The sequence below is a fragment of the Ammospiza caudacuta genome, chromosome 17 (assembly GCF_027887145.1).
Source record: "Ammospiza caudacuta isolate bAmmCau1 chromosome 17, bAmmCau1.pri, whole genome shotgun sequence".
In the NCBI taxonomy this organism is placed as follows: domain Eukaryota; kingdom Metazoa; phylum Chordata; class Aves; order Passeriformes; family Passerellidae; genus Ammospiza; species Ammospiza caudacuta.
In genome coordinates, this window is record NC_080609.1 from 15,845,247 (window position 1) to 15,866,898 (window position 21,652).

Genomic DNA, 21,652 nt, shown 5'->3' on the forward strand with positions numbered 1-21,652 from the left:
GGAATTCAAGCATCCTCCTGCTCTGGCTTCCAGGGGTACAGGAGCAAAACCTGGCTGTGATCCTTGACTTCCTCCTCTTTGTGTTTCTGTTTGGAGGGGAGAAGGGAAAAATCCCAAAAACCTCCCCCTGAAGCTGCCAAGGTTTTGAGGCTCAGCTCTGGAGCTGCAGTGACTGCAAGGCTGGAGGTTTGATCTGTTAATTCCTGGAGCAGTGGGATAATTAAGACAGACTCTCTTCATTAGTGCCCACAGCTCTCTGGAGTGCTCCCTGTGCTCTAGAGCTCTTGTAGTTTTATTATTTTTAAAACCCCACCTGCAGTGTGGGGTTTTTTCCATGTTTTGGGGCAGTGAGTGCTGTGCTGCTCCTCTGCTCCCACTTTTCCTGGCATGGGGGGGTCCTGGCTCCTCTAACATCCTGCAGAACTCCTGAAGTCTTCCCAAAATAATTCCAGTTGTGCCTGGTGAGCTCTGGATGGCTCTTTTGGCACTTTTTTAAGGAAGAGGCAAAGGGTGGGGGGTACAGAGAGGAGCCCTTACCCAAACCCCAGTTCCTGAGCAGGGGAAGCTCAGGGATGAGTGCTGTGGTCCCCTCCCAGCTCCAGGACAATGATCCTGGCAAGAATGCCCCTGGAGCCTGTTGTGCTTGAAAGGAATTGACTCCTGATACCTGAGATAAGGCTGGATTTATTGTTTCCCCTCCTTTGCTCCTTGAGATTTGGGGGGTGAAATTTAGCCTGGTGTACAACAAAAGCTCACCAAGGGGAAAGGGGTAAGAGAAAGGGGGGATTAGAGGTGTTCCCTCAGCTGCTTTTCCTCTTAATTTCAGTATTAATCAGGAAATGAGGTGGAAGAGCTGAGGGAGAAGACTCCAGCTCATTTTCCATCAGATCCTCTGGAACAACCCAGGTTATTCCAGTGTGACATGGAACTCCCAGGACAGAGGGGTGCTGGCTGCTTCCAGTGCAGGGAAACAAAAGGAAAGAGCAAAGCAGGGCTCACTCAATGCTCCCTGTCCTTCAGGAGTTGTGGTGCTGCAAAGGGAGGGGCTCAGAGTACCCAAAATCTGCAGTATTGGCCCTAAAACCAAGGCTGGCTTTAAAACCAACGCTGGCCCTAAAACCAAGGCTGACTTTATAATTCCTCCTCACAATGATTTCTAGGTGGGGTTAGATGGGGCAGTGATTGTCTTGCTCCCAGTTTGGGGCAGGCTGAGAGGCTTTGATGGGTTATGTTGCTTCTCCAGAGCACCTGAAGGGGAGCCCAGCTCTCCTGAAATGGGGAGGGCAATGCCAGGCATTCCTGGCTGGAGTGATGAGGCAGCCCAGCAGAGAGGTCTCTGAAATGAGCAGGAAATTCCTCCTGTGGCCCAAATATATTTTTAAAATCCTTTGTGGCTGAAAATAAAAACATTATTTTGATTTTTTTTGTGCAACCCTGCTGTCCCTATCCACTGGCCAACCTGGGCTCCTGTGAGCCACCCCTGTGGGCGCTCCCCATCCACCAGGATCCTCTGCTGAGCCTCCCTGGGAAGCCCCTCCAGGGCAGATGCAGCAGGATCAGCAGGAATAGAGCTCTCTTCTCTAGGCCAGAGAGGCACAATTTATTCCTTTTATCGCCCTTTTGTCTATTTTAATTTTAAATGTCCCTATTTGTTTTGGGCTGCTGAAGGAGCAGCTCTTTCAACTGCTGCCCAGCTGGCTTGGGCTCAGCCAGGGGAAGCTTCAGAAGAGCAAAGTGTGGCCTTTGAAGGGCAGGACACATTCCCTGCCTGCCCTGGCCCCACCTGGCAGCTGGGGACAGCACAGCTGAGGGTCTGAAACCCCTCAGAAAACTCCTCTGAGCTGTTTGCAGGATAAGGAGTGTTTGGGCAGCCTAAAATCTCAAGAACCAGGCCCAGCTTGTGTCCCTTGGCTTTGCCAGTTTGTTGTGCTTGACTCTCAGCAGCCTGGAATGAGATGCACTCGGGTGGCTCTCACAGTGAAGTGACTTTGCAGAGAAATGGATTTATTTTGGTGCCTGGGAAGTGTGGGGTGGGGATTGCCAGTGCTTTCCACCTTGAAATGTGGTGGTTTTGTCATGCTGGGTTTCCCAACCCAGCTGTGGGTCTGTGCAGACTGAACCTGGATGTGTTTGGGGTCAAAGCCACCCACGTGATGGTGTCACACTTGCATCAGAAGCTCAGTGTGTCTGCCTTAATATACTGGATTTTTTTTTTTTCTTTTTCCCCATCTGCCACTTTGAACTTTTTCCTTTTGAAGTAGGAGACTGTCAAGAAGTTCAAAATCTGCCAGGGCAGAGGAATATTTAATATCTGACCTGTTGGGTGAAGTGCTGAATCGTTATGTTCATTTTAACCTTGATTATTCCTGTCATTTTTGCAGTAGTAAAATAGGAGTAAAGTGGTGGTAGTCAGTTTGAGTCAAATAGAAGCTGTTTTAAAAGATTTTTGTGGGAATTCCTTGTAGCCCAACATCCACTTTGCAGCTTGTCCAGAGTGCAGCTCCACTGGTCCCACACAAATAGCTTTGCCTTTCTCCCCACTTCCTCCTGAATATTCCTATTGTGGGTTTTCATCCATTTAAACAGGAATATGGGAAAAGCTTGGTTGGTTTAATCAAAATTCTCATTGCAGGTGACCCCAGGAAGGCTCCATTTGTGGTGTGGGATTGTGTTTGTGGGGATGAGCAGGACAAGCTCTGTGGGAGAGGCTTCCAGCAGGAATTAAATCAGTTTTGTACCAGAATCACTAATGCACTTCTAAAATGACTGAGTAATTCTGGGATAAATTCACTTTTATCCCCCAGTAAGGTGTCTCCAGAGAGCTATTACATTTTCTTATAGAAACAAACTTTTCAGCTACTCTGCCACTGATCTCCTGCTTCTTCTCCTGTTGTTTCCTCCCTTCCAGCATTTCCAACTGGCATCTGCAAACCCTTCCTTCCCCTGGGTTATTGTGTTCCCAAAGCTCATTGCCCGTTGTCAGACAGCACAGATTAAAAAAGAAAAAAAAAAAGCTGGAATTATGGGATTTTAAATCCTGTTGCCTTTATTTTCATTCTAGATTCTGGTTGAGTTACAGGAGCTCAAGGGAATAAGTTAAACAAGGCAATAAATAAAATGTTATAGCATGAGGTGGTTGCAAGGTTCTTTTTAGTGGAGTCTTCCTTTGTGGAAAAGAGTGGTGCAGCAGGGATTTGGGGGGCGAGAGAAGGACCAGGCAGGGATTTGGGGGGCCAGAGAAGGACCAGGCAGGGATTTGGGGTCAGAAAAGGACCAGGTGGGATTTAGGGCCAGAGAAGGACCAGGCAGCTCCTTTTTATCCTTCAAGGAGTGTGAAATTTGCCCTTTGAAGCCCAAAATATTGCCCAGAGTGGAGGAGATGCCTCAGTTTCTGCCCCCAAGTTCCTGGTGGTTTTTCACCTTTAGCTGCTGGAACAGAGCAGCTTGAAAGTTTCACATTAAAGGAGATTTTGGAAGTTCAAGTGTGCAGCAGGTTCAGGCAGGCTTGGCTCTGGGCAGGTGGTTTAATTGCAATTAATTGAGTGTCCTCAGGAGTTCATCTGCAACAGAGACAGGGGAAGGGCTGGAGTGTGGTGGAGGGTTTGTTTTATTCTCATTAAAAAGCACTTGAACCATGCAGGATTTAATCAGGGGCTGGGTCAGGCTGAGCTCCTGAGCTCAGGAGATGCTCAGGGAGTGTTTTCCCTCTCCAGGAACACCTGAGTGGCCATGAAATGAACCTCTTCCAGTGCTTTTTCCTCTGATTTTCTCCACCTTTGGGTTCTGAGACTTTAGGTGCTTTGTCCAGAGTGATCCAGCCTGGTAAAGGTTGGAGGCAGGTCTTTGAGTTCCTTACTCCAGGTTGGAAAGCAGCCAGGGTGTGAATCAGGGCTGGATTTTGCAAAACATTCCCATTTTTAAGCACTTTTGTTTGTGACCCTTTGATGGTGACAGCATGAGAATGTGGATGGGATCATCCTGGAGTGGTTTGGGTTGGAAGGGAATTTAAGGATGATCCCATTCCACCCCTATCCCAGCTCCATCCTTGGCCCATCCTGGGGGAACCCTGTCCTGAACAGCAAATTAAAAATCCCCCTTGGAGCTCCCAGTAGCCCAAGGCAGCAGGAATCAGTGGATTTTTAAGCAGTTTGGATAATTCAGGAAGATTTTTTCTATGAAAAAAAAGGGGTGTCACTCCTGTGGGATTGTGTTTGTGGGGATGAGCAGGACAAGCTCTGTGGGAGAGGCTTCCAACAGGAATTAAATCAGTTTTTGTACCAGAATCTCTAAGACACTTCTGAAATGACTGAGTAATTCTGGGATAAATTCACAGTAAGGTGTCTGAACAATCAGGGGCTGTGAAGAAAGGAATGGCAGCCTGGGTGTCCTGGGTTTTATCAGGACACGTGGGGAGTTCCCAGGGATCAGTGCACAGGCAGGAGTGGATGTGGCAGCTGTGCTTGACAGGGTGACCTTGGCAGGGGCTCCCCATCAGTCTCTATCCTGCTTTATCATGTCTGGAAGTGATACAAGCTTGTACTGAGGGGCTGTAATTCTTAACTGAGACCAGCTTTCCCTTCAGGTTGGAAGTGGAAGCAGAAATTCCTGTTGTGCCTGAATCCAGTGTCCAGTTTTGTGTGTTAAAAAGAAATATCTTTAGATAAATCTAATTAGCCAAACCACCTTGGTGCCTTTGCTAAATTGGAGGTTTTTAGAGGCTTGTAAACAGAACCCCTTTTGCAACCTGGCTTTTTCCCAGCTCTCCAAAATACCCCAAAAACAACACCTAGAAAGTCAGAATATCCCATTCCTTAATCAGGCCTTGGCAGGGAAGCTCAGGAATTTCTTTGTTATCTCAGCCTCGCATCCCTTTTTGCTGCGAGCTGCCCTCCCTGTGTCCCCAGCAAGAAAAGATGATCTCTGCAAACATCAAGCCAGAGTTGCAGGATCTCAGGGGGTCATCCTTCCTGCCCAGGAAGCTGCTTTTTGGCACTTCCTCCCCGCCCAGAAGAGAGGGAATGGATCGGTTTCAAAGAATGCTGCGAGCAGCCCTGAGCGCTGGGGATGACACATTAATGAAAACAAAGATTAATTCCATGTGACACCGCTGCCTTGCAGCACAACTGGGAGCTAATGAAGCTAATGAGAACCATATTTGGGGTGAGAGATGGAAATTGAATCGTGCCTGATGGCAGAAATGAATTACTGGATGTTTCCCCCCCACTCCCAGCATGAGGAGGGTTTTCCCCTCCTTGCCCTGGGTTGGGGTTGGGGTGGGAGCAGCCCTTGAGAGGTCCCAGTGGGGTCTGCTTAGGGTGGGCAGCAGGAGCTGATCCATGGCTGGATTGGTGCTGCAGAGCTGGAATGTGGGAGGTTGCTGGTCCTGGGTGAGGTGGGTGCAGGTGGCACTGGGCAGTCCCAGTCTGCAGAGGCCAGCCCCAGAGAGATCCATTAATGCAATTACAATTATGCAATATTTATAATGCATAAATTCATTATATATAAAAATATTATATTACATATGCAATATATATGCATTTATGTTGCATATGTATTATATGCAATAGAAATGCCTATATTTATATGCATTTATTTTAAAATGCAGTTAAAGGATTCCTTCCTCTTTTAATCAACCAATTACTGACACCCTGTTTTCCTGGGACTTTGCCTGCAGAACCTTTCTGCTGGTAGCAGCAGGATCACAGCAGTGCTCAGGGGGGTGATTCCCACTTGTTCTGGGTCCTGGATGTGTCCAGGCTGCTGCTGCTGATCCCGGGGTTTCCCGTCAGTGTCCAGCTGTGCTCCTGCTGCTGGGGCTCACCCCAGCCCAGGGATGCTCAGCCTGGGCTCTGATCCTTTTTCCCCTCTCCCTGGGCTCAGCGTGCAGCTCCCAGTGGGATTCCCAAAGCTGCCACCTGCTCTTGGCTCTGGCAGCATTTGACCAAAGCAAACCCCACTGGAGTCTGACAAACTGTGCAGGCTTTGGAGCCATCTGTGACTTTGGGAAGGAGCATGGGCAGAGTTGCTGAGTGCTGTGCTCAGCTTCATCATTCGCATTTGCTCTCCTGACCTGACCTTGCCAGATTGATGTTTTGTGTCACAGTGTGATGTTTTGGGAGGAGCCAGGTGGGTGCACAGGGTGGGACATCCCATTCCTCACCCCTGCTTGGCTCCAGCCCTGCTCAGGTGTGACAGTGTTCACAGGGGTGTTCAGGTGAGGGAAAGAGATGAGAATGTTGACTCCATGTTCAGGAGGCTTGATTTATTATTTTATGATATATATTACATTAAAACTATACTAAAAGAATAGAAAAGAAAAAGTTCTCATCAGAAGGCAAGGCTAAGAATAGAAAGGAATCAAAAATAAAGGCTTGTGTCTCAGACAGAGTCCAAGCCAGCTGGGCTGTGATTGGCCATTAATTATAAACATCCAAGATGGGCCAATCACAGATACACCTGTTGCATTCCACAGCAGCAGATAATCTGTTTACACTTTGTTCCTGAAGCCTCTCAGCTTCTCAGCAGGAAAAAATCCTAAGGAAAGGATTTTCATGAAAAGATGTCTGTGACACCCAGGTACCTTTCCCATCACGAGGAGCCAACCTCCTCCTTTATTTTTAATGCTAGCCCCATTCCTCCCATTTCAGTGTGGATGTTGTAATTACAGAGCACAGAATCCCAGCTTTTAGAGCTCTGTGACCACAAGAAAGTGAATCCAGAAACCAGACTGGTTTCATTTGCTCCCATTCAAGCTGATTTCCTCCCCCCACCATGGCTGTGCAGTGCTGAAGGCTTGGCAGGGACCAAAACCAGCTGTCAAAAAGGTTTCTTACCCCCACACTTTTAAGTTAATGATATTCTGAAATTAATGGTGCACCAGGCTAATCCTGGATCTCATTTGGATGGATTTTGCCAGGGATGTTTCCCAACTGGGCTGGGGAAGTGAATCCCCACGTCCAAGGAAAAAGAAAAAAAGGGGGTGTTTTTCCACCCTTAGTGTTTACAGCTTTAATTTGGTTGGTATATTGTGGTTTTCCACGAGCTTTCAGTAACTTTTGGAAGCTGTGGATGAGCTTTTCCACTGCTCAGAGCCAGGGAAGTGGCAGTGTCTGGGTGTCCCCTTGCTCTGGAGGTGGCTGTGGGCACAGCAGAGGCTCCAGCCTTGGCACAGGGGCAAAAGCTGAAGGAGCTGAATTGGATTAGCTGAGGGAAAATTTAATAAGCTAATTTAAGTAATTAGCTGAGGAAAAGGAGACAGAGCAAAGGTGTGTGAAAGAACAGAGAGGTTGGAACCCTGGCACAGAGGGGTTGTGGAGCCATCCCTGGAGGTGTCCCTGGACAGGGTTTGGGGACAGTGGGAGATGGCCCTGCCATGGCAGGGGTGGCACTGGGTGGGATTTGGGCTCTTTCCGACCCAAACCATGCCAGGTTCTGTTCTCTGTCCTGTGTCCCTGGGGACAGGACCAGGAGCTGCTGGTTTGTGTGCTGGGAGGGCAGATCCAGGTCATGTTTAAGGAAAAGCCTCCTAAATGTCCATGTGGAATAATCCCAGGCTGGGCGCCTGGACAGGGAGGGGAAATCTCAATTTCTGCCTTGCCAGGCCTCTGGCTGAGGTGATTCTCTCACAATCCTATCCTGTGACAGGTACATTTCCCACATTTTCTGTACTTCCGTGTCTTAACCCTTTAACACCCTGCTGGACCTGTGGCAGGTGGCTCATGCAGCTTTCCCTGTCCTTGTGCAATCCAAGTGCAATATACTTTGAATCAGCAGAATTTCTGCATTTGACAACTTGCAGATCAAAAGTTCTGCTGGTGAAATTTACCCCAGGCCTGTGATATCAAATCCTTCCAATTTGGGAAGGAAGCTCCCTTTGGTTGCCTGCTGTGACCTGAGGCTGCTCCAGGGCAGATGTTACCCTGGGATGGGGATGGAGATCCATCCCTCCCTGCCAGAGGGGAGACCTGCAGAGTTAAAAAGCCACATTCCCAACCTTCCCAACTCACAGTGGAGCTCCCACCTTGTGGAGACCTCCTGGAAACCTTTTGGGAACCAAATCCTGGTGGGGAATAGAAAACATGCCTGTACCCATAACTTTTCCCACATCCCAAGCTCCGGAGCCCAGGGAAGGAGAGGGATTTGTGATGGAATATCCAAGTTGCCATCTGGGATCACTTTCCATGGGGATGTTCTCTGTGGGGAGCAGCAGTGTGAGCTGTTAACACCAGCGGCAGATTTAAGGATGAGCAGGGAATTCTCCTGCCTCTGGGAATTCAGCTGGAAGGAGCTGGTGGTGTTGGCACTGCTGGGGTGGAGCTGGTTTTACTCTTTTTATTACAAGTTCAGCTGGGTTTTCCTCAGAACATCCAGAATTTATAGATGTAAACCAGAGTTTATAGATGTAAAGGTAAAACCTGCCTAGTTTATCTTATTTTTAATGGACTCTATTTGGAATGTTATTTTGGGAATGTTTTACAGGTTTAGAAACCCCTGTCCCCAGCAACCCCTGCATTAAATAACCTGAGCAGCTCTGGGGCAGCTGAGTGGAGAAGGAAATGTGAATTTCTGGGGCAAGTCTGGCTGGTGAGCTCCTCCTCCAGCAAATAAAACCCCTCATCTCCCCTGCTTTGCATGCAGGAAAAGAGGAATTCTCTGGAAAAGGTGGAATTTTGTGTTGGGTGGGGAATTCCTGCTCCCTGGAAGGTTTTGGAGAGCTGTATCCTCAAACCCCTGACAGCAGGGAGTGCTTTCCTTGGGAATAATGGGGTTCAAAGCAGGTTTTGCTCTCAGTTTTTACTTTCCAGGAATACACTGAAGCCAGAATTAATCATCAGGACAAGGTGGTGAAAACAATTTCACTCAAATATTAAATGATGTTTATGATTCCCAGTTGATCCAGGCTAAGTGGGACATGGGTTTTCCTCCCCTGACAAGTCAGGGCTGAAAATGTTGTCTCTTCCAGCAGAAAACAGCCCTGACATCATTTTTTAATGGCCTTTATGCAATCCACGTGCAATATACTTTGAATCAGCAGAATTTCTGCATTTGACAATGTGCAGATCAGAAGTTCTGCTGGTGAAATTTACCCCCACGCCTGTGATCTCAAATCCATGTTTTTCCTCATTATCTGTTGGGAATGTTTCAAATACCAAAATGTGGGGGAAAAAAACCAAACACATTTTTAATAAATACTTCTGTTAACTCATTATAGCCACCTTGAAAAGGAAAAGTGGTGATTAAATTCTAAACCCCCAGCCTGAAATCTGTGGCAATTGGGTACCTGCCCTGCTTGTACCTATTAAAATCTAAGAAATCCCTGCAAGAATTCCTGCTGCTTTTATGGATTCAGAGTGGGCCATTTGGTTTGGTTTCCTTGGCATTTGTCTCGCAGGCTTCTTCAGAGAAATAAATCCACAAGTGTTTGCCTGTCATCACATGACGGGGCCGGGAGCCTGGATTGATGTAATCAGCACCAGACACACGTCAGAAAACTTCATGTGGCTCAGCAAAATACAATATTTTATTAATTCCTCATTTGGGGGGGGGGTGTTTTAAATGAGCCTCAGGGGGTTCTTAGCTTGTGCCAAGAAATGAGAATGGTTCCTGTGAGTTGGTGTTGGTGGAGATCAGCAAAGTGAGGTTCCCTTAATGACGAATAACTTCATAAAAAGCTGCTTTTATTATTCATTAAATTACAAATTATCCTGCCTTTTTTTTCTCTTTATACATCAGTAAATCTGTAGGAAATTGTTGTTAAATATGGTGTAAAATATTGAGGTTGATTGGTTCAAAAAACTATCAATGATGAGTATAAAATGCAATTTATTCAGCATATTTTCAGTCATTGCAAATCCTTCTAAAAATCTTTGAAACCTGGTGTGTTTCTTAGTATTGGGGTGGGTTTTTTTGGTTTAGTTTAATATGCTACAAATACGTATAAATAAATGCAAATACAAACATAAATACGAATATATAAAAACAAAACAAATACCTATAAATAAACTACAAATATGCAGAAATAAACAAATACACATACATATAAGTAGTTACAAATATATAAAAATAAGTACAAATAAATACAAATGCATATAAATAAATACAAATTCCTGTTGTGGGATTGAAGCCATACTGGGAATAAACACAATTTGAAGAACAGCATCTTAAAACTTGCTCAGCTTTGGGATTGAGAATTTTACAGAAAATCACCGTGGTGCAGCTGAGGCTGAAGGGAATTGCAGTGGGAGAAGCAGGAGCAGCCCCTCTGTGTCCCAAAGAAAGGGAGCAATTCCTTGGAGTGCTGAGCAGCCCAAAAATTCAGGAATTTTCTCCTCTTCCATTTCCATGCAGCAGCATTTTCCCATTTTTGGTACATTTTATGCAATTCAGGACTTTTCTGTACTCCCTGCCAGCGTTTTGGAACTCCAAATATTGGAAGTGAGGAACAAAACCAACACAAGACATCGTTCCCTTGAATTTATCCACCCCGATTTTAATGATTTTGCTTTCTCTTCATTTTGTTTTGCAGGTATTCCTTTGGTAAGTGACTAAAAATGGGCCAAAAGCTGCAGTAATGTTTTGTTGATACGTTGTGGGTATGTAGCTTTTTCATTTTTCCAGCTTGTCTTGCTCTTCCTCTGGCATGTTTAAATTTTTTCTTTTTCTCTTTCACCTGGCGTATTTAAATTTAGTGGGTTTTTTAATTTAAGGGTGGTTTTTATTAAGATTATTTTTTATTAAGCTTTTGATTAAATTTCACTGCATTTCTTTCTGCCCACGTGCCCTTAAAGAGAAAATTCTGTAAATTGAGGATGAGGGGAGTTGATGGAAAGTTGATGTTTGAGATGAAGGGAATGAAGGACATTCCTGGGAGGGAATCTCTTGCTCCCAAATTCCATTTCCAAGGTGATTTGGATATCAGGAACCTCTTATTCCTGTCATGGGCTTTTTCCTGGGCTGAGCTGCCGGTGTTGCTCTCTTGGAGGTCTGATTTTTTTTTTTTTTTTTTTCCCAGTTGGATTTTTTTGCAGTTTTCCAACCCATTCTTAAATGGAAGATTACAAATCCTTCTGGAAGCATTCCTCTCTGTGGAAATATTAGGAAAACTGATTTTCTGGGTGTTGCTGCCATGGAATAACACCTTAAATCAGCCTTTTTGGCTGTGTTTTCTCGCTTCAGGAATGGCATGGGTGGGTGGAGAAGGACTTTGGATGATGGCTGGAAATGGGATTTGTTTTCTGAATCTGGTTATTCAGAAAGGAGGCACAAGAATGGTCAAATTCCATTTGTGTGTTCCAGGGAGGTTTAATCCCTTTTCCTTCTGGGCATTGCAGCTGTCTCCTCATGGAATGTTCTGAAATTCAGGTTGCTCCTTGAACTGTCTGAGGGTTTCTGGGAATGCTGATGTGGAGACCAGAATATGGAGAATTCTCCATTCTGCTCCATAAAGCATTCCAGATAATTCTTCCCTGTTAAATGTGGATATTTAATCCAGGACAGCACAAACCCAGAGGATTGGACTGGAGCTGCTCATCCTCTGGGTGTGCTGCTGATGGGTGTAGAGAAATGGTTTGTTTGTGTTGTTTTTCAAGTGGTGTTTCATATTTTTTTGGCTTTTCCTTGTGTCCCAAGTGGAGATCCCCCTCCAAGGAGCCCTTTGTACCCAGTGGGGTCTCTCCCTTCCCCGTTTTTGGCATGAGGGCTCCTTCGGAATGAGATGAAGGAGATGTAAATCTGCAGTTCCTTTTGTCAGAATACAGGAAAACCACAATATTTTTGTTATAATATAGCTGAAACAACAGCATTGTCATCCATTGCTGGGGCAGTACATTAAATATTGCTGAGCTCTGGAAGCCTCATTCTTTGGGAGCATCTACTTCAAAGCAAGATCCTTTAAAAAAAAGAAATTCCTGGAGAGTTCTTTGTAAGTGCTGACTGTTTCCTATCTCCCTCCAGGAAGTGAGGGTTTTTTTTCTTTTTTGCTACATCTCAGGATGGATTTTGGTAGCCTCTATTCCATCTCCAGGCTGTCCCTGTGAATTTTAAAGAACTCCAGAGCCTGGAAATAACAACAAGCTGTGGGATCAACTGGTATTGCCACAGGTTTTACTCTTTGCTCTTAGTCCTGGTTGGGGAAAAGGGATTAAAAATCCTCCTCACTGGAGGGAAGGAGCTGAGAACCAGGAGTGCAGAGCCCCAGGCTGGGCTGTTCATCCCTGGAAGCTGAGGAGCTGCTCAGGGATGGAGATGCTGGAGTGAGCATCAGCCAGGCCTGGAATCAGCTGAGCTGGGACCACTTTAGGCTGAGTTTATTGTTACTGTGATGTAAACCTGGCTTTGGAGCTAGTGGGCTGGTGAGGGCACCTGGGACCTTTCCTGTAGATGGGCACAGATCCAGGGGCACTTTTCCTCCTTATTTTTGGAAGGACACAGTTCTGGAGAGGCTGTTCCTGCTGGATTTTTGGGATGAGATGGATGGATGGATGGATCCATGAATGGCTGGATGTGCTGCCTGCCCTCACTGCAGCACAGCTGCAGGACCAGGCTGCTTTTCCAGAGCATTCCTGGCTTCTCCATCCTCAGCCTCAATCTCCTCCTGGAGTTTTGCTGTTCCAAGGCTTTTCCCTCGTGTTCTCCCTGGTGGAACCCCTGTCCTGGTAGCCTGGCTCAGCTCTGCCTCTCTCCAGGTTCCCCTGTGCTGCTGGGATTAGAAATTGCTGCTTTATCCTTCCTGAAAATTCAGGAGCTGTGTTATCCTGGCTTGGAATGAGACCAGAACTGCCTCAGCAGGTCTGTGGTGGTGCCACCTTTGCTGATTCTGGTTTTCCCTGGGTTCTCTCCTAGAGCAGGAGGAAGCTTCTGCCTGAGACACCCCCGAGGACTCCTTTTTTTCCCAGTGAAAGTCTGATTCCATGTAGGGATTTATTATCCCTGCTCTAGCAGAGGTTTGGAAAAGGTGCTGCTCTTTTCCAGGATTTCTTTTTCCTCTTTTTTTCTGCTCTGCCTTCTGGTTTTAAGGAACCCTCAGATATTCAGAAGAGGCTTTGAGGGTTCTGAGTCTGTCTTGGCTAAAAAAAGGCGGCACTGGGGAGTTAAAAGCAGGAAAGCTGCAAGGATGGAGTGAGTTGTAGTGGATCTGTGTAGAGGGAAAACCCAGGGAAAATGAGGTCACTGTCCAGAGAGATCCTGAATTGTCCCAGTGGTTTTGGATCCCTGTTCCCAGCAAGGAGCAGGCAGGAAGGGCAGGAATGGCTCTGCTGCCCTCGTGGCTATCAATGGGATCATTAAACAGAAGGGATGGAGCAGCAGCTGATCCCATTTGACTCCTGATGCTCCGGAGTGTCCTGTGTGGAGCCAAAGCAAATGTTTCCTTAGGGATCATTCCAGAGCGCCTGGCTCCTGCTCTCCTTGCAGGCCAGAATTAGAAGCACATTTTAAAAGCAGAAATTTTTTTTTTCCCCCCTCCCTCCCCCAGCAAACTTCCTTGTTAATTTTGGTGTGGAGAAAAGACAATCCCAGAACAAACTCTGGAGGTTTTTTTCCCCATTATCTGTAAACATGGAATGAGCAAATAACTGAGTTCCTACCCAAAATGTCCCCCAATTTGATATTGCATCTATTAGCTCAGAATTTGAGCTGAAGTCTGTTTTGATTAGAAGTAGAATAAAAAGTTGAGAGCCGAGTATTTGTAATTCTCCATCACTTGTTAAATCCTCACTCTTTGCTTCAATGCAAATTGTTCCAAGGAGGATGTTCTTTTAAAAGGTCTTCAGGGATCTCAAATTTTAGATGTGCATTGACATAAAATTAAATGTTGGAGTGCACAGCTGGGGTTCTGGGTGAGATGGAGGAGATGTTGCTGCTCTGTGAGTGTTCCCAGGGAAGGGGAGAAGTTTTCCTTTAGCTGCTCCAGCCTGGAGAGCAGCTCTGTGGTCATGGAGGAAAACTAGAGGAAAATGAAACAACTGAGGTCAAACTTCAGGGGTGCAGGTCCTGAAGTTTGGTGGGAATGGGCTGAGCTGGACATTGCTGCAGACCCCTCTGCAGAGGGGGAGGCTGCCCAGGTGAATTCCCTTATTTTGAAGGGTTTTTGTGGCTGCTCCATCCCTGGGAGAGTCCAAGGCCAGGCTGGAGCAGACCTGGGATAGTGGGAAAGCCTAAAGCTCCCTTCCAGCCAATTCCAGTGTGGGATCCTGTGACATTCCACATGGCAGCACAGGATCCCCAAGCTCTGGTTGTGTGGGGGGACCCTGGCAGCAGGACATGGGTTTGGGCTTTTCCATGTTATTCCCAGAGAACTCTGCTGCATTCCCAGCAGGACACCCTGGATCTCGGAGCCCCTGGCAATGGCTGCACCCCCAGCTGGCCACGGGCTGCTCTTTATTCACCCCCACACCAGGATGGGAGGGCTGGAGCTGCTTCCCAACCATTCCTGCCTAATATTGGGATCTGCTGTTCCTATTGCTGCTGTAAGAGTGGGAAACTTTTCTCTCTGTCTTATTAAATCTATTTTTCAAGCTGTCACTTAAGCAGGTCTAGTGACAGAGTCGGATGTTTATGTGGCCCTGGACACTTGAACTCTGGTGTTTTCAATCACAACAGCACCTTTTGCCAGCCGGTCTGAATTAAAAACTCCCCCTGACCTTTTACCCCCGGCCCTCTTAAATTCATGCTTTAAAAACAGCTTAATGAGGGGTTTACTGGCCCAATTGGAAGTTTTTATTAAAACCTATTAGTGAGCTGGAGTAGCCTGCCTGAAGGAAACGATTAGGCCCGAGCAGCTCAGCTCAGAGCTGGCCCTTAGCCACTCCAGGTTTTCCCTAAACTGCTTCCAGACCCACGTTAACCCCGGTGCTGCAGCCTGCACGGAATTCATATCCTCTGCTTTAATTTATGCCTTGTCTGATTCCCTGCCCAGCCTCACCCTGGGCTTGGGTTTAATGTTGTTAGGCCTGCATTAAAGGGCAGCGGGGCCTTGGCTTGAGCCAGGCTTGTTTGGGAGCCTGGTGGTTGATATCTGCAATCAGAAACCTGCTACAGCCAGGCTGCATGAGCTTGAATCAGCAGGGCCACAAGCCACACAACCTCTCTTTAATTCCTCATTTCTTCCCAGAAGATTCCCTGTTTGCCATGGAGAGCTGCTGCCCTTTCCCTTGTGTGCTAACCAGCTGTTCCCAGCAGAACTGGAAACAAGATTTGGGTTCAGGGCCTGTCAAGTGGGGCTGAGAAATATTTCCAGGGGAAAAAGTAAAGATGTCAGGCTCAGAGTGAGGAAAACACCATTACTTCCCCCTATACAGGGGAAATATTCCCCCAAATCTTCTGTTGGCCCAGGGAGGAGGTGTGGAGCCTGCTTGGGCAAGATGCTTCCATGGTCCTGGAGAAGCTTTCCATGAGGAACATCCCAGCACCATGGAGCTGGAGATGCACTGGTGGAGCAGCTGGCGTTTGAGATGAAATTGGGTTTTCTGGAGGACACAGGAGCTGCAGGGTGGAAATCCCAGCTGACTTCTGCTGTCAGCTCCCAGTTGGATCTCAGCTTGTTTTTTCTAAGTCAGTGTTTTTTGTTAAAAATTAGGCCAGTGGTTCTTGCCTGACTTCAAAATAAACCTTACAAGGCTGCTGAAGCTTTGGAGATGTTATCTCCATGTTCTTATCTCCATGGATTTGAGGGATACAGGCCAGAGCTCCAAATTTTCAGGAGAAACCTCCAGTGGAAGGTGTCCCATGGCAGGGGTTGGAATGGGATGGGCTTTAAGGTCCCTTCCAGCCCAACCATCCAGGGTTCTGTAAAGCCAAACCAAAGGCTGAGATTGGGACTCTCCCTCCCAAAACCTGGTTTTAGCCTGGAAACAAGCCAGATTCCGTCCTAATAAGACAATAGTAGCAAAATTAATGGGGAAAAAAAGCAGGAAATTCTCAGTGTACCAACCAGTCTGCTGTTTAATTGACAAATATTTCAGTTCTGGGATGCACCTTGAGCATGATAAAGCAGAAACAATCCCAAAACTGAAAACAACTGGTCCCTCTCCACACCCCACACTCCCCCAGGGTCCCCTCCTGCCTGGATTCCTGCTGGCACATGGCTGCACCACCCTCACCTCGGTGCATTTAAAAAAGAATGTTTGAGGAAAAATCTGCCATTAAAGTTATTACTGCAAAGTAGTGCCTTTGATTGCGGCAATTATGCAAATGAGCTGAAGGGATAAAATGCTCCTTAACGAGGCCTGATGGAAATGGTGGTGCTGGAGGGAGTGCAGAACTTCTCCAAAGAGCTCTCCATGCCTGGAATTCTCTTCCAGCCCTTTGCCATGGATCTCGACCTGTGTCACTGCTGGCCGGCCTGCGGATGTGATTTTATTTTCCCTTAATCCAGGAATGTAAGTGGGTGGAATGGGAACGCTGGCCTTGCAGAAAGGGGGAAAGCCTTTCCCTGAGCAGATTGTTCCTGCTCTGCTCTTGTGACCGGCTTTTGGCCCGGCCTCGACGAAAAGGAAACAAACAGAAATGCCTTTGGCAGCCTGGGGTTGTGTGCTTGGGAGAAATTCGGGGAGAATTCAGTGGTCAGGCTTTGGAAGGGGCTGCTCAGAGAGGTTTGGAGTTCCCATCCCTGGAGGTGTCCAAGGAATTCCTGGAGGTGGCACTCAGGACTCTGGGCTGGGGACAAGGTGGGGATCAGGCACAGCTTGGACTCACCAAGCCACAACTTGGCTTCACCTGGAAACAACCAGCTCTAGGGAATGTTTTGTGAACCCTGAACTCACCTAAGAGCAGAACCCACCTCAGCAGTGGGAGATAGGAAGGGTTTCTCCTGATTTTTAGTGAGAAAGACAAGCTGGGGAGGCTCCAGTGCAAACAGTGATCAGGGCTGGCTCCCACAGGCTGATGGTCCTGGAGGGCTTTCCCAACCTTGGGTTTTATGGGGTTTGTGATCTTTCTCCAAAAATTGACCTGGTGATCCTGGAGGTCTTTCCCAGCTTTTGTGATCCTGGCATTCCATGATTTCCATCAGGAAAGGTGAACAGGCCTGGGTGACTGTCAGGGGTAGACATTAAGACTCAGACTGAAGCGTTGCCAAGTTCATTGGAATTGTCACCAATGTTTGTTTCAAAGCAGGGAGTTGGATCCTGGTCTCTCACAATTTGGGAAAACATGGCCTGAGTTAGATGGGAAGTGTCTGCTGTTGGATGTGGCTGAGGGAATTCTCTCCTGTTCCTGTCTGGTGTTTCAGCTCAGGATTTGGCTGTTGGAACAGAGCTGATGGGTGATTTTGGACTGGGTCAAAAAAGAGGGAGAGGGACTTTTTGTAAGGGCAGATCATGACAGGACAGGGAGCAGTGGTTTTAAACTGCAGAGGGCAGGGATAGATGGAATATTGGGGAGGAATTCCTCCCTGTGAGGGTGGGGAGGGGCTGGGATGGAATTCCCAGATAAGCTGTGGATGCCCCTGCATCCCTGGAAATGTCCAAGGCCAGGCTGGAGCACCCTGGGATGGTGGAGATTGGAACTGGATGGGCTTTAGGATCCCTTCCAACCCAAACCATTCATGAATCCACACTAGGAAAAAGGCAATTAGTTTAATTAGCTGTAATTGCTCTTGGTGTGTAGGACTGAACCTGTTCTCAGGTTCACCTGCAGAGTTTGATCCTGGCCCTGAGCTCTCCTGAACTCCTTATCAAGCCAGCACTTGTTCTTATCTCGCAGGAGCCTCTCTGTTATCTCTCCTGAGCTTTCCCTAGATTTGTGTTAAGCCTCCCATTAAACCCCAGGCTTTCTGCCTGCTCCCAGTTCCCTTCTGTGCAGGAGCAGGAACAAGCCTGGGCTTCAGGGAAGTGCCAGCTCAGTTCTTAAAAAAACATCAAAATCTTACAGCAGCCTTTTCCCAGCGTTTTGAGGAGGATTTGATGTCCAGACATCCCAATTCAGGCTGATTGCTCCCTGTTTGTGCTAAAAAAGGGATTTTTTAACAAGAAAAACTTGTTCCAAAGTGATTATAAGCCAGGGAAGTGCTGCCCAGCCCCAAACTGCTGCCACCACTTTGGGCTGGAGTTCAGCTGGTGTGACAATGCCTGGGGACAGTGCTCAGGGTGGACACAGCTCCCATTTCTTTGGGGTTTGAGGAGATCCCATGGAATTCCCCAGCTGGAATGAGGCTGGAAGGGGGTGATTTATTCCCCCATTCCTTCAGGGAGTGGGAATTTAAATGATCCCAAGGATACAATCCTAATTTTGTGCATCCTTCAGAAAAGCTGAGCCCCACCTGGGCTGGAATGGGATTTGGGAGGTGTGGCACGGCCACTGTCACCTGCAGGGTTCTTCTGTGGCACAGAGGGATTTGGAAAAGAAAATCAAGGATGTGGGGCTGCTCTGAGCCTGCTCCAGCTGTGGTCACAAATATCCTGGAGATTGTTGCTTCTCCCTCTTCTGGTTGTTCCCATTTCATTACAAAGGATGAGTTTCCCTCTGGAAAACCAGAGCAAAGTCCCCCAGCAAGGCTGACCTGCAGTACCCCACAAAGTGCTCCTGTAAATGTTGTGTTGTGGTATTATTTTCAGCCTTTTGCTCTATTTTTTAAAAAAAACCAAACCCAAACAAGCATTTTAAAGAGGATTTTTGGCAGGTGTGGCAGCAGCTGCGGAGGACATTGGCTTGATTTTATGGAATCATGGAGTGATTTGGGTTGGAAGGGACCTCAAAGCTCGTCTTGTTCCATGGGTAGGGACACCCTCCACTATCCCAGGTTGCTCCAAGCCCTGTCCAGCCTGGCCTCCACCTGATTTATGGAATTCTGCTGGGTTTTAAACCTTTGTGCCTGAAGGACCTTGAGATGCCCAGCAGTTCTGGCACTCTGGCAAACACTGCAGGGACACAGAGTCCCAAACTCTGGGGACAACCCACCTGCTTGGCTTCACCTGGGAACAACCATCTCTAGGGAATGTTCTGTGAGCCCAGAACCCACCGAAGAGCAGAACCCACCTCAGCAGTGGGAGATAGGAAGTTTTTCTCCTGATTTTTAGTGAGAAGGACCAGCTGGGGAGGCTGCAGTGCAAACAGAGGATCAGGGCTGGCTCCCACGGGCTGACAGCTCTCAGCATGGAGCTGTCTGAATTCCCTGTGCTGTCTCCAGGCTTTTGATGGAGGCAGGATCGGAGTTGGGCAGAGCTGCATTCAGGGCTTGCTTCCATCCAAAGTTCAGGTCTGGCACTGGGGGAGAAGTTTGATTTTTATTTTTGTGTTTTCCTGAAGTTAAATAAACCTTGATGTGCAGAGTAACCCCTGGATAATCACAATAAACCAAAGGGCATCCAAGGAGCTGCTGGAGTTTTTCTTTTCCGTTATCCACTGTCACTTCCAACTTCTGGTTTATCTGTGGCTCCTTCCCATTCCATGCCTTTCTTCTGCCCTGATCTACATAAAAATTTTCTGGCAGTGATTGGCGAGGGTGATTCCGGCTCTTGCCATGGAGTTTTGGAGCTCCATTTTTCCTGGGGGTGATGGATCCTGGTGGATGTTCTTCTGTGGAAGAATTATTAATTAAAGGGTTGAGATCTTGGCATTGGACGCCTCAGGACAGCTGGGAGTTGTGTGGGGAGCTCAGAGGGAGATTGGACCCTTTTTAAGGAATCCAACTCTTGGGATATTCTCCATCCTTTTAATTGATCTGGGGTGTGGAAGTTTGGGTGGAATTCTGTGGATTTTGGTTGCTTTCCATCAGGAATATTTGATGAGCAGAGAAGAAGTCTGGGTCAGGTTAAATGATTGACTTTTCTGTCTTTTATTAATCAGTGAGAGGTTTGGAAAAACTTTTGGTCTGGAGCACCTTCTCCATCTCCCTACAGGATCCCAGCTGGAAGCAGCCACAGCATTGCAATAAAAATGGAAAAACAATTTCTGTTTTCCTGCCCATTCCTATCTGGTATTTTCTTTTGGCCACAGATTAAAAATCCATTGGTTTGAGCAATAAAATTAAGGCTTTTTTCCAGGACATTTGTCCTGTGTTCTTATCTATTCTTATCCCTTTTTTCCTGCAGGAAGGAGGAGAAGGATTGTTTTTCCCCCTTCTTTCAAGTTGTCTTCTTAGGGATATTTATTTGACAGCTTGATGCTACTGAAGGTTAAATATTGTTTAATTGTATTTATGCTGGCAGAGCCCCTTTTTGGAATTCTCTGGGATTCTTCACAAGTCTCTATTTTGAGGTTTATTGCATTTTCTGTGTTCTCTTCATGCATCAAAACTGGTGGAAGTGAGAGCCAGAGGTCAGGTTTGATCTTCCTCTAAATCCAGACTCCTTGATCTGCCTGGAGCAGGGAACAAACTCCATCAATGGAGCTGTCTGTGGATTTCTTCTTGAAGTCCCTTTGGCCAAAAATATTTCCTTGGTATGATTTGTGGGAATGAGCTGGGGTTGAGCAGATTTCTGGACCAACAAAAGGAAAAGTTGGGATTTTTGGAATTGCTGCAGTTCTTTTTGCCTTTCCATCTTTAAATTAGGGAGAAGACGTGTTGTAGTTGAGAGATAAATACAAATTTAGACTTCAGTGGTAACAGAAATTGTGTGGTTTAGTGAGGTTGTGCATGTGAAGAACTCTTAGCAACCAGAATTTCTGTATTCCTCTGCCTCTCCTCCCTTTAAATGGGAGCAGGAGCTCATTAATGACTAAGCATCATTAAAAATCAGGTTTGGAAGGGACTTTAGGGGTTTCACTGCATCATCTGAACTCCTGATTTGGGGTTAAATCAGTCCAAGATCAAATGTGCAAAACCTGAAGGGAAAGAGCACAAAGTGCTTGAGCCGCGCGCTCAGGAATGGAGCTGCCACTTCTGCTGCTGTCCCCAAGGTTTGTTTGTTGACAGGAATTTCCTGGGAGCTGAAATATTTGGTGGTTTTTTTGTCATTTGTGGCATCTTTGCACACAAGGCTGCTTCCTGCTGAGCCCTGTGTGGGCTGCCTCGATTTCCTGAGCAGTTCCCCCAGCCCTGGGGTGTCCCAGACTCATGTTCCCATTCCTGATTTCAGGGCAGTGCTACCTAGCCAAATATTTCTGGCCACCCCCTCACTGCATCCCTGCAACTCCTCAAGAAATGGGATTCATTTATTTACTTTAAGGCCAGGGAAATCATTTTCTCATGGGCTCTTTTTCCATCCCAGGCCGGGTGAAACCGCAGCGTTAAGCCATCCTGCTCCCAGCCATCCCTGGGAAGCTGGAGGGAGCCAAGGTACATATTTGCTGTTACTCCAAGCAGATAAGTGTCAGGATTTCAAAGCAAATTCCAGCTGAAATCTCTGCTGCACCTCAGCTCCCGTGCCTGGACTCAGAGTGACTCCAAGTTTTATGGCAACTCTCTGATGTTTTCCTGTTCTTTTTGAAGGGTGGGCCTGGATGCATCCCAAAATTACCTGTCCTTGGTATAGCCTGGAGGAGAGAAGGCTCCAGGGTGATCTAATTGGGGATTTTGGCACCTGAAGGAGCCACAAGAAACATGGAGCTTTGCAGTGCTTTCTTCTCTTTATTTCCACATTTTTAGAAACTTCAGAAATAATTTCTCTTTGGTATCAGTGCTTATGTGGTGGCTTAGAGTGGGAGGAGGTGTGAAAGGATCCTTTGGGGGAAGGAGCCATGGAAAAGGTGAAGGATGAGGGGCAGAAACCTCCAG

General features: G+C 47.0%; 1 protein-coding gene across 1 annotated transcript in view; it reads left to right on the forward strand.

Annotated features, from left to right (window-relative positions):
* LMF1 (lipase maturation factor 1) overlaps positions 1 to 21,652 on the forward strand; it is a 136,198-nt gene that overhangs the window by 10,003 nt on the left and 104,543 nt on the right. The window contains exon 3 of the mRNA XM_058816187.1: positions 10,526 to 10,536. Within this exon, the coding sequence (XP_058672170.1) occupies positions 10,526 to 10,536 (11 nt within the window). The remainder of the gene's footprint in view (positions 1 to 10,525; positions 10,537 to 21,652) is intronic.